The sequence below is a fragment of the Myotis daubentonii genome, chromosome 2 (genome assembly GCF_963259705.1).
Source record: "Myotis daubentonii chromosome 2, mMyoDau2.1, whole genome shotgun sequence".
NCBI classification, from domain to species: Eukaryota; Metazoa; Chordata; class Mammalia; order Chiroptera; family Vespertilionidae; genus Myotis; species Myotis daubentonii.
This window is the reverse complement of record NC_081841.1, coordinates 132,371,581-132,388,435: the sequence shown is the minus strand read 5'-3', so window position 1 is coordinate 132,388,435 and position 16,855 is coordinate 132,371,581. Positions and strand designations below refer to the sequence as shown.

The 16,855-nt window shown below is 37.1% G+C and overlaps 1 protein-coding gene across 5 annotated transcripts in view; it reads left to right on the top strand.

Moving 5' to 3' along the window:
• SETDB2 (SET domain bifurcated histone lysine methyltransferase 2) overlaps positions 1-16,855 on the top strand; it is a 108,263-nt gene that overhangs the window by 40,263 nt on the left and 51,145 nt on the right. For all 5 annotated transcript variants that reach the window (XR_009451330.1, XR_009451329.1, XM_059684581.1 and 2 more), the window contains 5 exons: positions 8,168-8,284; positions 9,076-9,245; positions 10,968-11,187; positions 12,559-12,658; positions 14,183-14,276. Coding sequence is in view for 3 of the 5 variants with exons in the window: in XM_059684581.1 (XP_059540564.1) it covers positions 8,168-8,284; positions 9,076-9,245; positions 10,968-11,187; positions 12,559-12,658; positions 14,183-14,276 (701 nt within the window). In the remaining 2 variants the exon portion in view is untranslated. The remainder of the gene's footprint in view (positions 1-8,167; positions 8,285-9,075; positions 9,246-10,967; positions 11,188-12,558; positions 12,659-14,182; positions 14,277-16,855) is intronic.

Sequence of the window (16,855 nt, the reverse complement as noted above, 5' to 3'; positions counted from 1 at the left end):
TCTTACAAAAGTCATGTAAGATTTTGACTCCGTTCCTTTAGGCCTGTCATAGAGGAAACCTGTCATTGTGCTTTTTTAATTTTCATTTTAAAATGCAGTTTTTATTGTTGATAGTATTATAGATATCTCCTATTTCCCCCCCCTTCCCTCCCTCTACCCAACTCCTACCACCCACCAGGTCTTCACTACCCTATTGCCTGTGTCCATGAGCTATGCGTATAAGTATATAAGTTCTTTGGTTTCTCTGTCCTCGTCCCCTCAACCCCACATAGAGGTATGTCAGTCTGTTCCATGCCTCCCTGCTTCGGGTCTTATTATGTTGGTCAGTTCATTTTGTTCATTAGATACCACAAATAAGTGAGATCATGTGATATTTGTCTTTCTCGGTTTGGCTTATTTCACTTAGCATAATATTTTCCAGGTCCGTCCATGCTGTCCCAAAGGGTAAGAGATCCCTGCATAGTATTACAGGTGCATAGTATTCTATAGTGTAAATGTCTCATAGCTTTTTTAAAAAATTCTTTATTGTTTAAAGTATTACATAAGTTCCCATAGCTTTTTTATCCATTTATTTACTGATGGGCACTTGAGCTGTTTCCAAATCTTAGCTATTGTAAATGATGCTGCTATGAACATAGGGGTGCATATATTCTTTCTGATTGATGTTTTGGGGGTTTTAGGATATATTCCAAGAAGTGGAATCATTGGATCCAAACAAAGTTCCATTTTTAATTTTTTTTAGGAAACTCCATACTATTTTTCATAGTGGCTGCACCAATCTGCAGTCCCACCAGCAGTGTACTAGAGTTCCCTTTTCTCCACATCCTCACCAGCACTTGTTGTTTGTTGGGGTTTTTTTTTAATTGTAGGCATTCTGACAGGTATGAAGTGATATCTCATTGTGGTTTTAATTTGTATTTCTCTGATGATTAGTGACTTAGAGCATTTTTTCATGTGTCTCTTGGCTATTTGTATGTCCTCTTTGGAGAAATGTCTATTCGGGTCTTCTGCCCATTTTTTAATTGGATTGTTTGTCTTCTTTTTGTTGAGTTGTATGAGTACTTTATATATTTTGGAAATTAACTCCTTATCAGATGTATCATCTCCAAATATGTTCTCCTACTCAGTGGGTTCCCTTTTCAATTTGGTGGTGGTTTCTTTTGCTGTGCAAAAGCCTTTTATTTTGATGTAGTCCCATTTGTTTATTTTCTCCTTAGTTTCCTTTGCCCTAGGACCGTGGTCGGCAAACCGTGGCTCGTGAGCCACATGCGGCTCTTTGGTCCCTTGAGTGTGGCTCTTCCACAAAATACCGACTTCTGTGCATGGACCATGAAGTTTCAATCACACTGTACATGCACGCCCGCATGTGGTATTTTGTGGAAGAGCCACACTCAAGGGGCCAAAGAGCCACATGTGGCTCGCGAGCCGCAGTTTGCCGACCACTGGCTAGGACAGTGATGGCGAACCTTTTGAGCTCGGCGTGTCAGCATTTTGAAAAACCCTAACTTAACTCTGGTGCCGTGTCACATATAGAAATTTTTTGATATTTGCAACCATAGTAAAGCAAAGACTTATATTTTTGATATTTATTTTATATATTTGAATGCCATTTAACAAAGAAAAATCAACCAAAAAAATTAGTTTGTGTGTCATTGGTTCGCCATCACTGGCCTAGGAGATGTATCCGTAAACATATTGCTACATGAGATGTCATGAGATTTTCCTGCCTATGTTTTCTTCTAAGATTTTTATGGTGTCATGCCTTATATTTAAGTCTTTTATTGTGTATGGTGTAAGTTGATGGTCTTCTTTTGCATGTGTCTGTCCAGTTTTCCCAGCACCATTTATTGAAAAGACTGTCTTTACTTCATTGTATGTTCTTGCCTCTTTTGTTAAATATTAACTGACCATATATGGTGTGGATCAATTTCTGGGGTCTCTGTTCTGACCCATTGGTCTATATGCCTGTTCTTATGCCAGTACCAGACTGTTTTGGTTATAATGGCTTTGTATTGTAGTTTGATATCCAGTATTGTGATCCCTCCTACCTTGTTCTTCTTTCTCAAGATTGCTGCAGCTATTCGGGGTCTTTTATGGTTCCATATACATTTTCTGAGTATTTGTTCTAATCCTGTGAAGTATACCATTGGTATTTTAATAGGGATTGCTTTGAATCTGTAGATTACTTTGGGTTATATAGACATCTTAATGATGTTAATTCTTCCAATTCATGAACATGATATATGGTTCCATTTCTTTGTATCTTCCTCTGTTTCTTTTTTGAATGTTCTGTAGTTTTCTAATTACAGGTCTTTTACCTCCTTGGTTAAGTTTATACCTATGTATCTTATTTTTTTGTTGTTACAATGGTAAATGGAATTGCTTTTTAGTTTCTTTTTCTGAGAGTTCATTATTGGTGTATAAAAATGCCATCTATTTGAGGATGTTGATTTTGTATCCTGCTACCTTGCTGAATTTATTTATTTATTTATTTATTTATTTATTTATTTAATTTATTTATTTATTCTAGTAGTTTCCTGGTGGAGTCTTTAGGGTTTTCTATGTACAATATCATGTAATCTGTGAACAATGATAGTTTTACTTCCTCCTTTCCAATTTGGATGCCTTTTATCTCTTCTTCTTGTCTGATTGCTGTGGCTAGGACTTCCAGTACTATGAATCAGAGTGATGAAAGTGGGCATCTTTGTCTTGTCCCTGTTCTTAAGGAAAAAGCTTTTAGTTTTTGCCCATTGAGTATTATGTTGGCTGTAGGTTTGTCGTACATGGCCTTTATTATGTTGAGGTATGATCCCTCTATTCCCACTTTACTGAGAGTTTTTATCAAAAACGGGTGCTGTATTTTGTTGAATGCTTTTTCTGCATCTATTGTTATGATCATGTGGTTTTTATCTTTCAATTTGTTTATGTGATGTATCACATTTATTGATTTGCGAATATTCTACCAGCCTTGCATCCCTGGAATAAATCCTACTTGGTCATGGTGTATGATCATTTTAATGTATTGCTGGATCTGATTTGATAATATTTTGTTGAAGATTTTAGCATCTGTGTTCATCAGGGATATTGGGGTGTAATTTTCTTTTTTTGTAGTGTCTTTATCTGATTTTTGGAATTAGGATAATGCTTGCTTTGTACAAAGAGCTTGGAAGTGGTCCTTCCTCTTGAATTTTTTGGAATAGTTTGAGGAGGAAAAGTGTTAGTTCTTTCTTTGAATGTTTGGTAAAATTCACCTGTAAATTCATCCAGTCCAGGACTTTTTTTTTTTTTTAATATATTTTATTGATTTTTTACGGAGAGGAAGGGAGAGAGACAGAGAGTTAGAAACATCGATGAGAGAGAAACATCCATCAGCTGCCTCCTGCACATCTCCCACCGGGGATGTGCCCGCAACCCAGGTACATGCCCTTGACCGGAATCGAACCTGGGACCCCTCAGTCCGCAGGCCGATGCTCTATCCACTGAGCCAAACCGGTTTCGGCCCAGTCCAGGACTTTTGTTTGCTGGAAATTTTTTAATTACTGCTTCAATATCATCAGTTGTTATTGACCTACTCAGGTTTTCTGATTCTTTCTGATTGAGTTTTGGAAGATTGTATCTTTCTCGGAATTTGTCCATTTCACCCAGGCTGTTGTGTTTGTTGGCATATAGTTGTTCATAGTATTTGCTTACAATCTTTTATATTTATTTGGTGTCTGTTGTTACATCGCCTCTTTTCATCTCTAATTTTATTTGCTTGGGTCCTCTGTGTTTCTTTTTTTTTTTTTTAACATATTTTATTGATTTTTTTACAGAGGAAGAGAGGGATAGAGAGTTAGAAACATCGATCAGCTGCCTCCTGCACACCTCCTACTGGGAATGGCCCGCAACCAAGGTACATGCCCTTGACCGGAATCGAACCTGGGACCCTTCAGTCCGCAGGCCCATGCTCTATCCACTGAGCCAAACCGGTTAGGGCTCTCTCTTTGTTTCTTGATGAGTCTGGCCAAAAGTTCATCAATTTTGTTTATCTTTTCAAAGAACCAGCTCTTGGATTTATTGATCTTTTGTACTTTTTTTTTTTTTTTTAGTTTTTATGTCTTTTATTTCTCCTCTGATCTTAATTATTTCCTTCCTTCTACTTCCTCTGGGCTTTTCTTGCTGTTCTCTTTCTAATTCTTTTAGTCTTAGTGTTACGTAGTTTATTAGTCCTTCTTCTTGTTTCTTGAGGTAGGCCTGTAATGCTATGAACTTCCTTCCAGGACTATTTTTGCCGTGTTGCATAAGTTTGGGGTGGTTGTGTGTTAATTTTCATTTGTTTTCAGGAAGTTTTAAATTTCTTGCTTGATCTCATTGGTAACCTATTTCATTGTTTAATAACATGTTATTTAGCCTCCCTGTATTTGAGTGTTTTTGAGGTTGTTTTTTTAATTGTACTTGATTTCTAACTTCACACCATTGTGATCTGAGAAGATGCTTGGTATTATATAGACTTGTTTTGTGCCCTAACAGGTGGTATATCTTTGAGAATGTTGCATGTGCACTTGAGAATGTATATTCTGTTGGTTTGGGTTGAAGTGTTCTGTAAATATCGGTTAGACCCATCTGATCTAGTGTGTCATTTTTTTTAAAATTAATTAATTTATTTATTTATTTACTTATGAGAGAGAGAGAGAGAGAAGCATTGATTTGTTGTTCCACTTGTCCATGTATTCATTGGTTGCCTCTTGTATGTGCCCTGACTGGGGATCAAGCCCACAACCGGAGCATGTGCCCTTGACCGGAGTTGAACCCGGGACCCTTCAGTCCACAGGCTGATGCTCTATCCACTGAGCTAAAGTGGCTAGGGCTAGTGTCATTTAAGGCCTCTGTTTTCTTGTTAATTTTTTGTCTAGAAGATCTATCCAGTGATGTCATTGGGATGTTAAATTCCCCCACTGTGACTGTATTGCTGTTGATCTCTCCCTTCATGTCCATCAAGAGTTTTTTAATGTACTTGGGCTCCTATATTGGGTGTATATATGTTTATAAGGATTCTATTTTCTTGTTGATTCATTCCCTTTAGAATTATGAAGTGGCCTACTTTGTCTCTTATTATGGCCTTTGTTTTGAAGTCTATTTTGTCTGATATGAGTGTTGCAACTCCAGTTGTTGTTGTTTTTCTTTTCTCCTTTCCATTTGCATGGAACATATTTTCCCATTTCTTCACTCTCAGTGTATCTTTTGTTCTGAGGTGGGCCCAAGTTTTACTTCTGTTTAAAAATAAGTTTGTTTGTTTTAAACATTGCCTCTAGGTATAACCCAACTATATCTGGCTAAGCTCAATCTCTTTCAGTGCTGGAGAAAAAACTGGCTGTTGGACAGTGTTTACGCTACTTTATAGTCAGTTTAAGGGACTTTTTAAAAAAGAATAACTTGACTATATGTAATTTTAGAACAAACAGGATTAAGCTGGATCGAATCCAGACAGTCACAGCACACAAAGGTGTTTAGGACCATGAAGACATTTTGAGTCACAACTACTGATAAAATTCACATCTGAAGAATCAGAGATAAATGTAGAATTTGATTGAAAAAGACTTTACAATAGCTGTGTTTAAAGTGTCTAAAAAGCTAAAATATTAGTATCTATGAGACAAGAAAAGGAGATTTTATTTTTAATGGTATATATGAAGAAGAACCATTGGAAATATGGGAAATAAAATATATGGTCATTGAAATAAAAAATGAAATAGATGCACTAAATGTTTGCATTGGTATAGTTGGAGAAAGAATAAGTGAATTTCATGGCAAAAACTAAGATCTCTCAGAATGTAAAGAGGTAAAGATATGGGGAAAATAAGTTACAGATTAAAAAATATGGAGGATAGCTAGGGAGGGTGGGAGGGCAGGAGGGGGGCGGGTAAGAGATCAACCGAAGGACTTGTATGCATGCATATAAGCATAACCAATGGACATAAGACACTGGGGGGTAGGGGAGGCCAGGGGATTGTCAAGGGCGGGGGGAAAAAAAAAGGAGACATATGTAATACTCTTTGTAATACTTTAAGCAATAAAAAACAAACAAACATGATGATGATAATGATGGTGACATATGTTTTTGGCACTTAGAATATTTATTAAAGGAAGTGAAAAAATCATACTTTTGTAAAAAAAAAAATATGGAGGATAAAATGAAAAACTGCAATATACATATGTAGTGAAGAAAAGGACAACACTCAAATAATAGCTGAGAATTTTCCAAATTGAAAAAAGACAGGAATCCTCAGAGTCAAAAAGCCTTTGAAAATAAGATAAATCTAAATATATTGATGCAACTTAAAAAGTATCTTGGGTAAAGAGTAAATTTTAAAAACTCAGAAAAAAGGACAGACTGACAGCACACTTTTCATCAGAAATAATAGAACAAAAAAAGAAATAGATTAGCTTAAATTACTGAAGGAAAATAAATATAAAACCAGAATTCGATACCAAGTCATTTTTCAGGGAGAGTGGGGTGTTCAAACCATGACATAGCAGTTGAAGAAGTGCATACCTACTTTCCAGCAATAGTACTTTTAAGTATATCCAGAGTATTGTTTTATCCAGAGCATTGTTTTCCAAGCTATAGAGTTAGTGGCATGTAAAATCATTTAAGGGGTTGTAACTAGCATTTTTTAAATTAAATAGTACAAAAAGATACTCAAATGCATCCCACACAATAAGGGTGAAGTTTATGCCACCATTGTTGCAGTTTATACACCTGTACACATACATAAATATGTATGATTGTATAGGATCATGAAGAAAATGTATTTTCTACCATGGGTCATAGTAAAAAATATTTGAAAGTTATTACTCTAGAGATGCTTACACATGTATATAGGCATAGGATGTTCATTGCAGCATCGGTTATATTGAAAACTTTAAGCAACTTAATTGTATACCAAGCATTTTAATTAAGCAACATAATTGTATATCTAAATGCTATGGAAAAGTTTAAAGGAATTAACTAGATTTGCATAAAACACGATTGGGTCTCAAAAAAATAATATTGAAAGAAAAAGCAAGTTGAAGGGTAATAACTATAGTAAATATTGAAAAACAGTACAGTATATTGTGTATAGATCTATATGTTTAAAAGTATAAAGGATATCACACCAAACCACTTGAGAGTTTATCTGTAATGTTTATTTTTTTATTGTTTAAAGAAGATCAGATAAACAGTGTGTATGTTTTAAATTATATACATAGGAAAAAGAAGGACTAAACAAAATGATGACAGTTAATTCTGTGTGGTAGAAATGTGAGTGTTAATTATGTTACTATTTGTATTTTTTTGTACTTTTAAACTTTGCAAAAAAAATCATATCAAAAAAAGCATCTTTAGATTTCTACATCTGTAAATAGAATCCAAATTAATGAATTTTTTGTTGATTTTTTTTTCTGTTGTAAACAGTAGCCACCACTCTTATGCATGTATGTATATACAGAAAAACACAGAAGAGAATCATTGAGGAAAAGACCTCAGTCACTTGTTGAAAAAAGAGATAGATCCAGAGAGTTTAACCAGCCCACCAGTAGTCATCTCAGTTTACATCTGAGATACCCAGGTTCCTTACTCCCTATCAAGTTATAAGTCTCTTGTCATGTTAGATAATCATTTAAATAGAGGGGAAATTCTTTTATGGTTGTATTTTTCTTGTTTAGCAACATTATAAAGAACAAACTGTAGTAACCAGATACCCAGTATCAGCTTCCCTAATCTCTTTTCATGTCATTGGAAAGGAAGGTAACTTAAGACATCTGCAAAACTATGTACACTCTTTTGGGTTTGACACACATAAATTTATCCATTCTAAGAGAGTGTACCTGGGAGAATATTCACAAACAAGCTTCTGCTGAGCAGAAAATGAAAGGAATTCATTTTGAAAAGTTAAAGAACACTTACATTGTTAAGTATTTATTTCATGAGCAGATAGGACAGTTTATAATTATTTATAAACTTTTGGTAGATATTCTCTTTCAAAAAGCTCTATTTAGGAAGAAGTTCAACTGTCCATGAGGCAAACAGTTGTCATAAATACAATGACATCCTTTACTATAACTTTTACACTTTAATCAAGACAGTCTTTACTTCACTTGGTGCTTTTTAAATTCTGACTTATCCATTCATTGCCTTCCTTTTTAGAACAAAATGTGCATGTCTTCAAATGACAGCAAGGAATGCTGAGATTTACTCCTTGTCAAGAGATAAAATAGCCGTTGGATATAAATATAAAAGACTACAGAGACATATACCTACTGGGTAATATACCTTAAGGATTTGTTACAGGGTGTTTGTATAGTTAAAGGTGGACACTTTGCTATTGTGGTCTATATTCTTATAGATGTTAAATCTTAATATTTTTGTACCCAAAATCTAAATTAAGGAATTAAAAATAAAAAAACCTGCATGTTGTTTTTAGAAATGAAAGTCAGAGACCACACATGTATCATAAAGGGTATAATCAAACAGAACACTCATCTGCTTTGAGCCTAGCTCTTATCCCTCTAGAGTTAGCCTACCTGGGGCAGCCTTTTCCTCATTAAGAAATATCCTGTGCAAAACACTTCTAAGAATTGGGAATTTTCACCATTTCAAGGTTGTTATTAAAAAATAAACAAACAAAACGTTTTTCTTCCTAGACATTGCCTTCCCATACATTTACTTCTTAGACATTTTTAAAGAGCTGATATTTACTATGTGCCAGGTATTGTCCCAAGCACCTTATAAACGTTGACTTGTGTAATCTTCACGAAACAACCCTATGATACTTTATATATCGTATATATATTCAGGTATATATATATGATATATACTATCATATAATCCCCATTTTAAAAATGGAAAAGTAAAGCACAGACAGGCTAAATAACTCATCCAAGATCACACAGCTAGTAAATGCTGGAGCTATAATGGGAACCCAGGCAGTCTAGCTCTAGGAAACTTCCTTCACTCTTAGTCTTTAGTGATTATTAGTGAGGTAGCGCTATAATGTGCTTTTTGTTTTAATTAAGGATGCCTGATTGATTTTCTCTTGGATATTTTATTGACAGCATTTATGAATGCAGCCTGTTGTGCAAGTGTAATCGACAAATGTGTCAAAACCGAGTAGTTCAGCATGGACTTCAAGTGAGGCTGCAGGTGTTCAAAACTGAGAAGAAGGGATGGGGAGTACGCTGCCTAGATGACATTGACAGAGGGACATTTGTTTGCACTTACTCAGGTAACGCAAGGGTTTATTTTCAAATTACTATAGAGTAAGATCTACACTTCTGAGTCTCCATTTTACTGTACAGGGCCATTGAGATCTTATAGCAAGGACAAGAGTAACAGTATAGAGGCGAGCATCAGAGTAAGGAGTTACTGGGAAGTTGACTTCTAAAGGGAAGAGATGCTTCAGGAGGTACCAGATGTTTCAGAAAGGCTCAGAGATAAAAATCTGAGTTATTGTGTGCGGCACATTTTTTTATTTTTTTTATTTTGTTTTCATGGCTACAAATGCTTTGGACTCATAAAGATAGAAAACTTTTTAAATAGGAAAGCTAAATTACTGAATTATCAATCAGAGACTGCCTTATTCAGTGCTTTGGGCTGTTAGAATTTAATAAGGTCGTTTTGTAATAAATACCTACGTGTGGTGAGTTGGGCAGTGATGTCAGGCAGCACACTCCATTTCAGAGACCCTACCTAGAGCAGTGGTTCTCAACCTTGGCTGCACATTAGAATCACCTGGGAATCTTTTTTAAATCCTGGTTTCTGGGCCTCATCCTCCGGAAATTCTGTTTCTTTGTGACTAATGTTGTGGCCCCACCCCATAACAAAGAAACAGAATTTCGGAGGATGAGGCCCAGAATCAGGATTTTAAAAAGATTCCCAGGTGATTCTAATGTGCAGCCAAGGTTGAGAACCACTGCCCTAGGGGTTACCGTCACGCAGTTATTGATTCCTTAGGTCCACAACCCCCAGGCCAACCATGTCAGTCTCCAGTGGTCTTGATTAGTTACTCAAGCATGTCAGCAAGGATCCTCACGCTCTCTATTTACCAGGAAGTGAGGAGAGTGGAGGAAACGTGGCTCTAACCAGTCTAAAGGAAATAAATGTGCTGGACTGAGTCTTTGCAACTAGGCAGCAGGGACCAGAGCAAACTTTCTCATTTGAATTTCCAGGTTCACTTCAGTGAGGGCAGGAATTATCAGAATTCAAAGTAGTCACACTTGGATCCTTGCCACATACCACTCTATAGACATACAACTTATCTAGACAGTTGTTTCTCATATTTCTCAAAATAACTCTGATGGAAGTCTGCTGTCTATACAATGCCAAATAGTATCCAGGAAGAACTGTCTTTATCTGCTTCGTTAGAAAATGCAACTAAGGAATCTCTGATCGCGCTACTAACTTTGACTTAGTAATTGTAGTTTTGAGTCCCTGAGGGGTGGGGTAGGGGGAGAAACATAAACTTTAGACTCAGATTTTAATGTTACACTAGGACTTAATATGAGAACAGTAGGCACATACCACCGCAGATTTAAATAGGTAACTGTATAAAAAGAGTATTGATGTTAAATGTTTTTAACAAGACACCAAAGTTGTAGTATCAAGGCTAGAGTTCACCGCTCTAATTTTGTAAAATGCTTTCTGATCTATATTTTTGTTTTATATTATTGTAGCTGAACCTCTTTTCTTTCATGTTATACCAAAACAGACAAGTGTTTTTTTAAATGTACTGTATTTTTTCATATACTGGAAGATAGAAAATTTCTTACTGGTCTCTTATTATTTCTTGCAGAGGTTTTCTAGGATATTAATGTGTTTATCTTCATTCTAGAAATAAGGTACACCTCACAGGGTTCTTTAGTAATGAAGAATAATAGAGATGCCCTTTTGTTGCCTAGCAATTATTGTATTATCTTTTGTCCTGCTAAACTCCCTTACTTTCTGCTAGGAAGATTACTAAGTAGATCTAACACTGAGAAACGTGATACTATTGGAGAAAATAGAGAAGAAGACAATATTATGGAAAATACGTTTTCAAAAAAGAGGAAAATAGAAGTTGCAGATTGTGAAGTTGAAGCTATCCCTTTAAAATTGGAAACATGTCCTAGAAGTGCTAAGAGTGAAGAATGTCCACCCAAGTTCAATAATAATCCAGAAGAGCCTGTTATGTAAGTAAGATCTTAGGAACCCAATCAACAATTGATCTGTATTATTGGTCAAGAGTGGTTGTTCAGCTGTCCTTCCTCCCTCCCACCCTCCCTTCCTCCCTCCCTCCCTCCCTCCCTCCCTCCCTCCCTCCCTCCCTCCCTTCCTTCCTTCCTTCCTTCCTTCCCCCCACTCCCATATCCCTCCTGTATATAAACTTGCTTCACAATTGTAAGTTTAACACTGAGAAATCAAGGACACTGAGATTTAAAAATCTAGTGAACACACTATTTCTTCAGTGTTGCATTTCTGGAATTTAACCTTTAAAAACTTGATGACTTTAATCAGGTTCTTTATGGATGTTGTGCTTTGCAGTTATGTTTATTTTCTATCACCATCTATTTCCAATACTTTTTCATGATTTTCTTCTTTTTCTGATATATTTTAAAATGTCATTGACTTTAAAATCTATACTAATAAAAGGGTAATATGCTAATTAGACCGGGAGACCTTCCGGACATCCTTCCAGACAAAGTTGTGGTGGCGGGGCCGAGGCAGAGGTGGTTAGGGGCAATCAGGCCAGGAGGGGAGGACAGTTGGGGGTGATCAGGCCAGCGGGGGGGGGGGGGGGGGCAGTTGGGGGCAAGCAGGCCGGCAGGGGGGACCAGTTGGGGGTGAGCAGGCCGGCATGGAGGGGCCGGTTGGGGGGCGAGCAGGCCAGCAAGGGGGGGCAGTTAGGGGTGAGCAAGCCAGCAGGGAGGGCCAGTTGGGGTCGAGCAGGCAGGCAGAGTGGTTAGGGGCAATCAGGCAGGCAGGCAGGTGAGCAGTTAGGAGCCAGCAGTCCCGGATTACGAGAGGGATGTCTGACTGACCCCAAGGGGTCTTAGATTGGAGAGGGTGCAGGCCGGGCTGAGGGACATTCCCCCCCCCACCCCTGCACAAATTTCGTGCACTGGGCCACTAGTCTATATATATAAAAGCCCAGCAACCAAATGGTGGAATGACCAGAACAACCGTGTGACCAGTTGCTATGACACGCACTGACCACCAGGGGGCAGACACTCAACACAGGAGCTGCCCCCTGGTGGTCACTGCACTCCCACAGTGGGAGCCACTCAGCTGACCAGGATGAATGGCACTCCCACAGTGGGAGCAGCCACTCAGAGGGCAGGTCCAAGCCGCTCAGCTGACCCGGATGAGCAGAGCTCCCACAGCAGGCTGATCCCCACAGGCCACGCCCCCCACCAGTGCATGAATCCATACACTGGGCCTCTAGTATTATTATATTCTCTTCTGGTAAGGGTGAGGCATAGATATTATTACTTACATTAATTTCTAATGGATATTTCTATAACATTGATATTATCTAGAATAACTTTTTCTTTTCTTTTCAGAGAAATGAAATACAACAATATTTCAAGAATTCAGTGTCATTCAGTCATTAGAACTCCAGAAGCCAAGATAGCCATTATTCAACCCGATGGGAAAAAGATGGTAAAAACTGCAAAATGTAGATGGGGTCCTTCTGAGACTATTAACTATTATCTCACCTTTCTATCTTTTACTTAGTTCAAATTGTTTGTGCTATTTAATGTGTAGGATTTATTTTACTGTTTTGAAATGGGTATACTGTTGAAGTGTTACTAATCACATTTTATTTACTTAGTATCCTCCATAATGGTTAGTGTGTTCCACTGAGACTGAGAGACATCCTGTTCTGTGAATTTATAGAAGCTAAAGTGTGTGAGTTGATAATAATAATAAGAAAAATATTAAGAAAAAGGATTGAGGCCCTAACTGGTTGGGCTCAGTGGATAGAGTGTTGGCCTGCAGACTGAAAAGTCCCAGGTTCAATTCCGGTCAAGGGCATGTACCTTGGTTGCAGGCACATCCCCAGAAGGGGGTGTGCAGGAGGCAACTGATCGATGTTTCTCTCTCATCAATGTTTCTAACTCTATCCCTCTCCCTTCTTCTCTGTAAAAAAAAAATCAATAAAATCTATTTTTTTTAAAAAAAGAAAAAGGATGGAGTAATTTAGGTTAAGGAGATAAGGTTGTGAAATGCATGAAAAAGAAGAGTTGCAACCTAATGAAAGGTCATCCAGAAAGCAACATTTTACATGATAGCCACTGAAGGTAGTTTTCAATCTAGAATAACTAGTCAGAGACTGTAATTTAGGAACAGAGAAAGATGCAGTAAAAAGAAGAGAGGCGGACATAATGGTAGTTCACATAGGGCTTTGATGAAGATAATAACTCTGCTTTGGGTAGTTTGCAAATTTTGCCCTCTGCCTACTAACCTACAGTAGGAATATCCTCAGTATCACATACATAATTATGAAAAAGTTGAGCCAGGGGATCACTCTGAGCTGGGCTTGAACTCCAGTTCTGCTGCTTTCTAGCTGGGTGACATCTCCTTTTCTACATTTCTTTATCTGTTAGATGAGGATAATAGTATCTAAAGTCAGGAGGATTAAGTGAGGTAAACATCAGAAACATGTTTGACTCTTGGGTTAGTGCTCAATAAATGTTGACCATTTAAGTATTTGAATAGCATTAATGGTCAACTTTTACTGAGCAGTTAGTTGTGTCATGTGTTGTGCTTAAGCAGATAACACTTTTTAAAAGTTATCACCATTTTAAGTCACTGCAGTGTCTAGGCAACTTATTTAACCATTTTTTGGAAGTAGAAACTAGCCAGAGTGTTTTTATCCAAATTCATAGTCTGGTATCAGAATTAAGAGATACAACAGATGTATTTTAATTTTATTTTGTGTTTTAATGCTTTGACTGTTTTTCTGGTCTTCATAGCTGTAGCCTAACTGACATGCCTACAAGTAGAACAGCCAAAAGGGCTCCATCACTCCTAAGTTTCCTTATGCTATCAGGTGTGCGGCTTTCAAAACCAATGTAGTAGCTACAGCCTATGAAGATTGACACTTGATAAAAGAGGCCTAAGCGCTAAATTAAATTCCTTTTCCTGACCTAGGAGGTAACATCTTCCTTGTTTTCTTTTAAGGGATTTGCTTCCTCAGAATCTGTCACCTTTGAAGATAATGATGGATTTGAACCAACCCAAGTACATCTGAACTCTAAAGCCAAAGAGATGAAAAGTAGGCTTTGTTTAACCCTGCCTGTCTCTTCTGCCTTTTTGTCTGTCTTGCTCAGTATCTGTGGCTCATTTTCTCAGATTCCAAAACCAACATGCTGCATTCATCACAAAAGTTACTGCTTGTCTAAAATTGACAGGTTGGCAACTATGTTTGTGGGCCAAATCTAGACCACCATCTGTTTATGTATGGCCTATGAGCTAAGATGATTTTTACCTTTTTAAATAACTGATAAAAATGAGATGAATAATATTTTATGACACTTGAAAATTATAGGAAATTTTAATTTGTGTCCATAAAGTTTTTATTGAAACATAGCCACCACATTCATTCATTTACATATTGTCTCTACTTTCACACTATAGCAGCAGAGCTAAATAATCATGACAAAGGCCATATGGCCCAAAAAAGCCTGAAATATTTACTATTTAGACTCGTATAGAAGTTTGCTGGTCCCTCATCTAGATGCCACCCGTGACCTGACATGGCAGGAAGGAGTGGGATGCACAACTGTTAGTTTACATTGTCCACAGTGTTATCTGTGGTTTTGGAGGCATTGTCCAAAGCAGCCATTTCCTAACTTGTTGGGGGGTCCTTTAAAAATATACAGCATTAAAAAGAAAAAGAAAAAGAAAAAAAAAACCCCACTGCATTCTACTGCAGTATTCCAGCCAACACTGCTGCTGCTGGGGATGCTCAGCAAAAAGTGAAAATATTGCTACCCTGAGTTCTTGTATTTCAGTGTTACCAACCCTGCCATAGCTAATATTACAACTTGACAAACCTGGGTTTGGGTCCTTTTGCATTTCACTATATCCCTGAGTGGGGAGACATTGCTGAGAGATGACTCATTACCTCTTCTTTTGAGCTTCCTTATATCTGCACTCCCATTTCTCTGCCTGGTCTCAAAGGATGGAGATTGGAGGAGGCAAGGAAACTCCTTGACTGAAAAGGCCTATCAAGAGAAGGCATTTATGTATTGTAATTATTTCACCTTGTAGGGGAGGTAAAACTCTTCCTCTCCCTATCTTATGTTGACTGGGGGGGGGGGGGGGGGGTCCTGTAAATTAGACTGACAAAACAAACAGAAGTTTATTACTATCATCATGTGTATTGTACATGTAACACAAGGGACTACAGTAGTCCCCCTTATCCACTGTTTCACATTCTATGGTTTCAGTTACCCACATTAACCACAGCCCAGGAATATTGAATGGAAAATTCCAGAAATAAACAATTCATAAGTTTTAAATTGCATGCCATTATGAGTAGCATAATGAAATCTTGTGTCATCTCACTCCATACTACCTAGGACACCCCTTTATCTAGAGTATCCACACTATCTATGCTACTTGCCTCAGTAGCCATCTCATTGATCAGATTGACTGTTGCAGTATTGCAGTGATTATGTTCAAGTAAACCTTATAGTAGCCTAACTTTACATCACAATGTCCACATCATTCACTTCATCCCCTCACATAGGCATTGTACCATCTCAAATCATCACAAGAAGGGGAGTACATTACAATAAGGTATTTTGAGAGAGAACACATACAACTTTTATTACAGTATGTTTTAATTAGTCTATTTATTTTAATCTCCTACTGTGCCTAATTTATAAATTAAACTTTCTCATAGGTATGTATGTGTAGGAAAAAACAGTATAGGATTCAGTACTAGCCGCAGCTTCAGGCATTCACTAGGAGTCTTGGAATGTATTTCCCACATATAAAGGGGGGACTGCTATACTCAGAGATGAGTAACTCAGAGGTGGTTTAGAATTCCTGCTTATTTAGAATCTTAGCCAAAGAACAATAAATTTTTAGAGGCATAGCAAGACAAAGGAAAAGGACCTTTAGTCTTCAGGGGTGGCAAATTGTGGGAAGGCAAATATATGGGAAACCAGTGGTAGGTACAGACTAGTTAGTAAAGTTTGTTTCCTCTGGTTCAATCTCAAGGATAATAAAGGTCTAAAATTGTCACCGTTGATTAACTTTTGTCCTTTCTAGTAGGAGAAGGCACACCTTTGTAAATTTATATCCTGCTTTTAGGCAGAATAGGGGGAGGCAGAGAGCTTTTTCTACATGTGCTATTTAAATAATTCTTATATCAAAGCGGCATATTTTGGGATGACATATTCTGATTTCCTTCACCATTTTAATGCATGTGAATCATAATGAGTGCTATTGCTTTTGGTTGTTTTGCCATTTTCATTGATCACTACAATGTATATAGGAGGCACTAAGAAAAAAAATAGTTATTTACTGTTAGTGCTCACAAGTAATCTATGATTAAAGTATGAGTACGTATAGGAACAGCAGCCAGCAATAGTAATGATTAAATCAATAACATAGAGAAATACTATTTCTTCATGCCACTGATGTGGTACAAGTTTTATTAAAAATAAATGATTTATTTCATTTGACATGCATTCATACTTTTGAATATTCTAAAAAATTATTTCTAAAAATGATTAAGCAGTTAATCTTCTTCTAAAGTATTATTGTTTGTAAAAGTGGGATTATTGAATAGTCGTCTAGAATACACACCAAACACGAATGTGTACAAAGCCTATAGCAGGG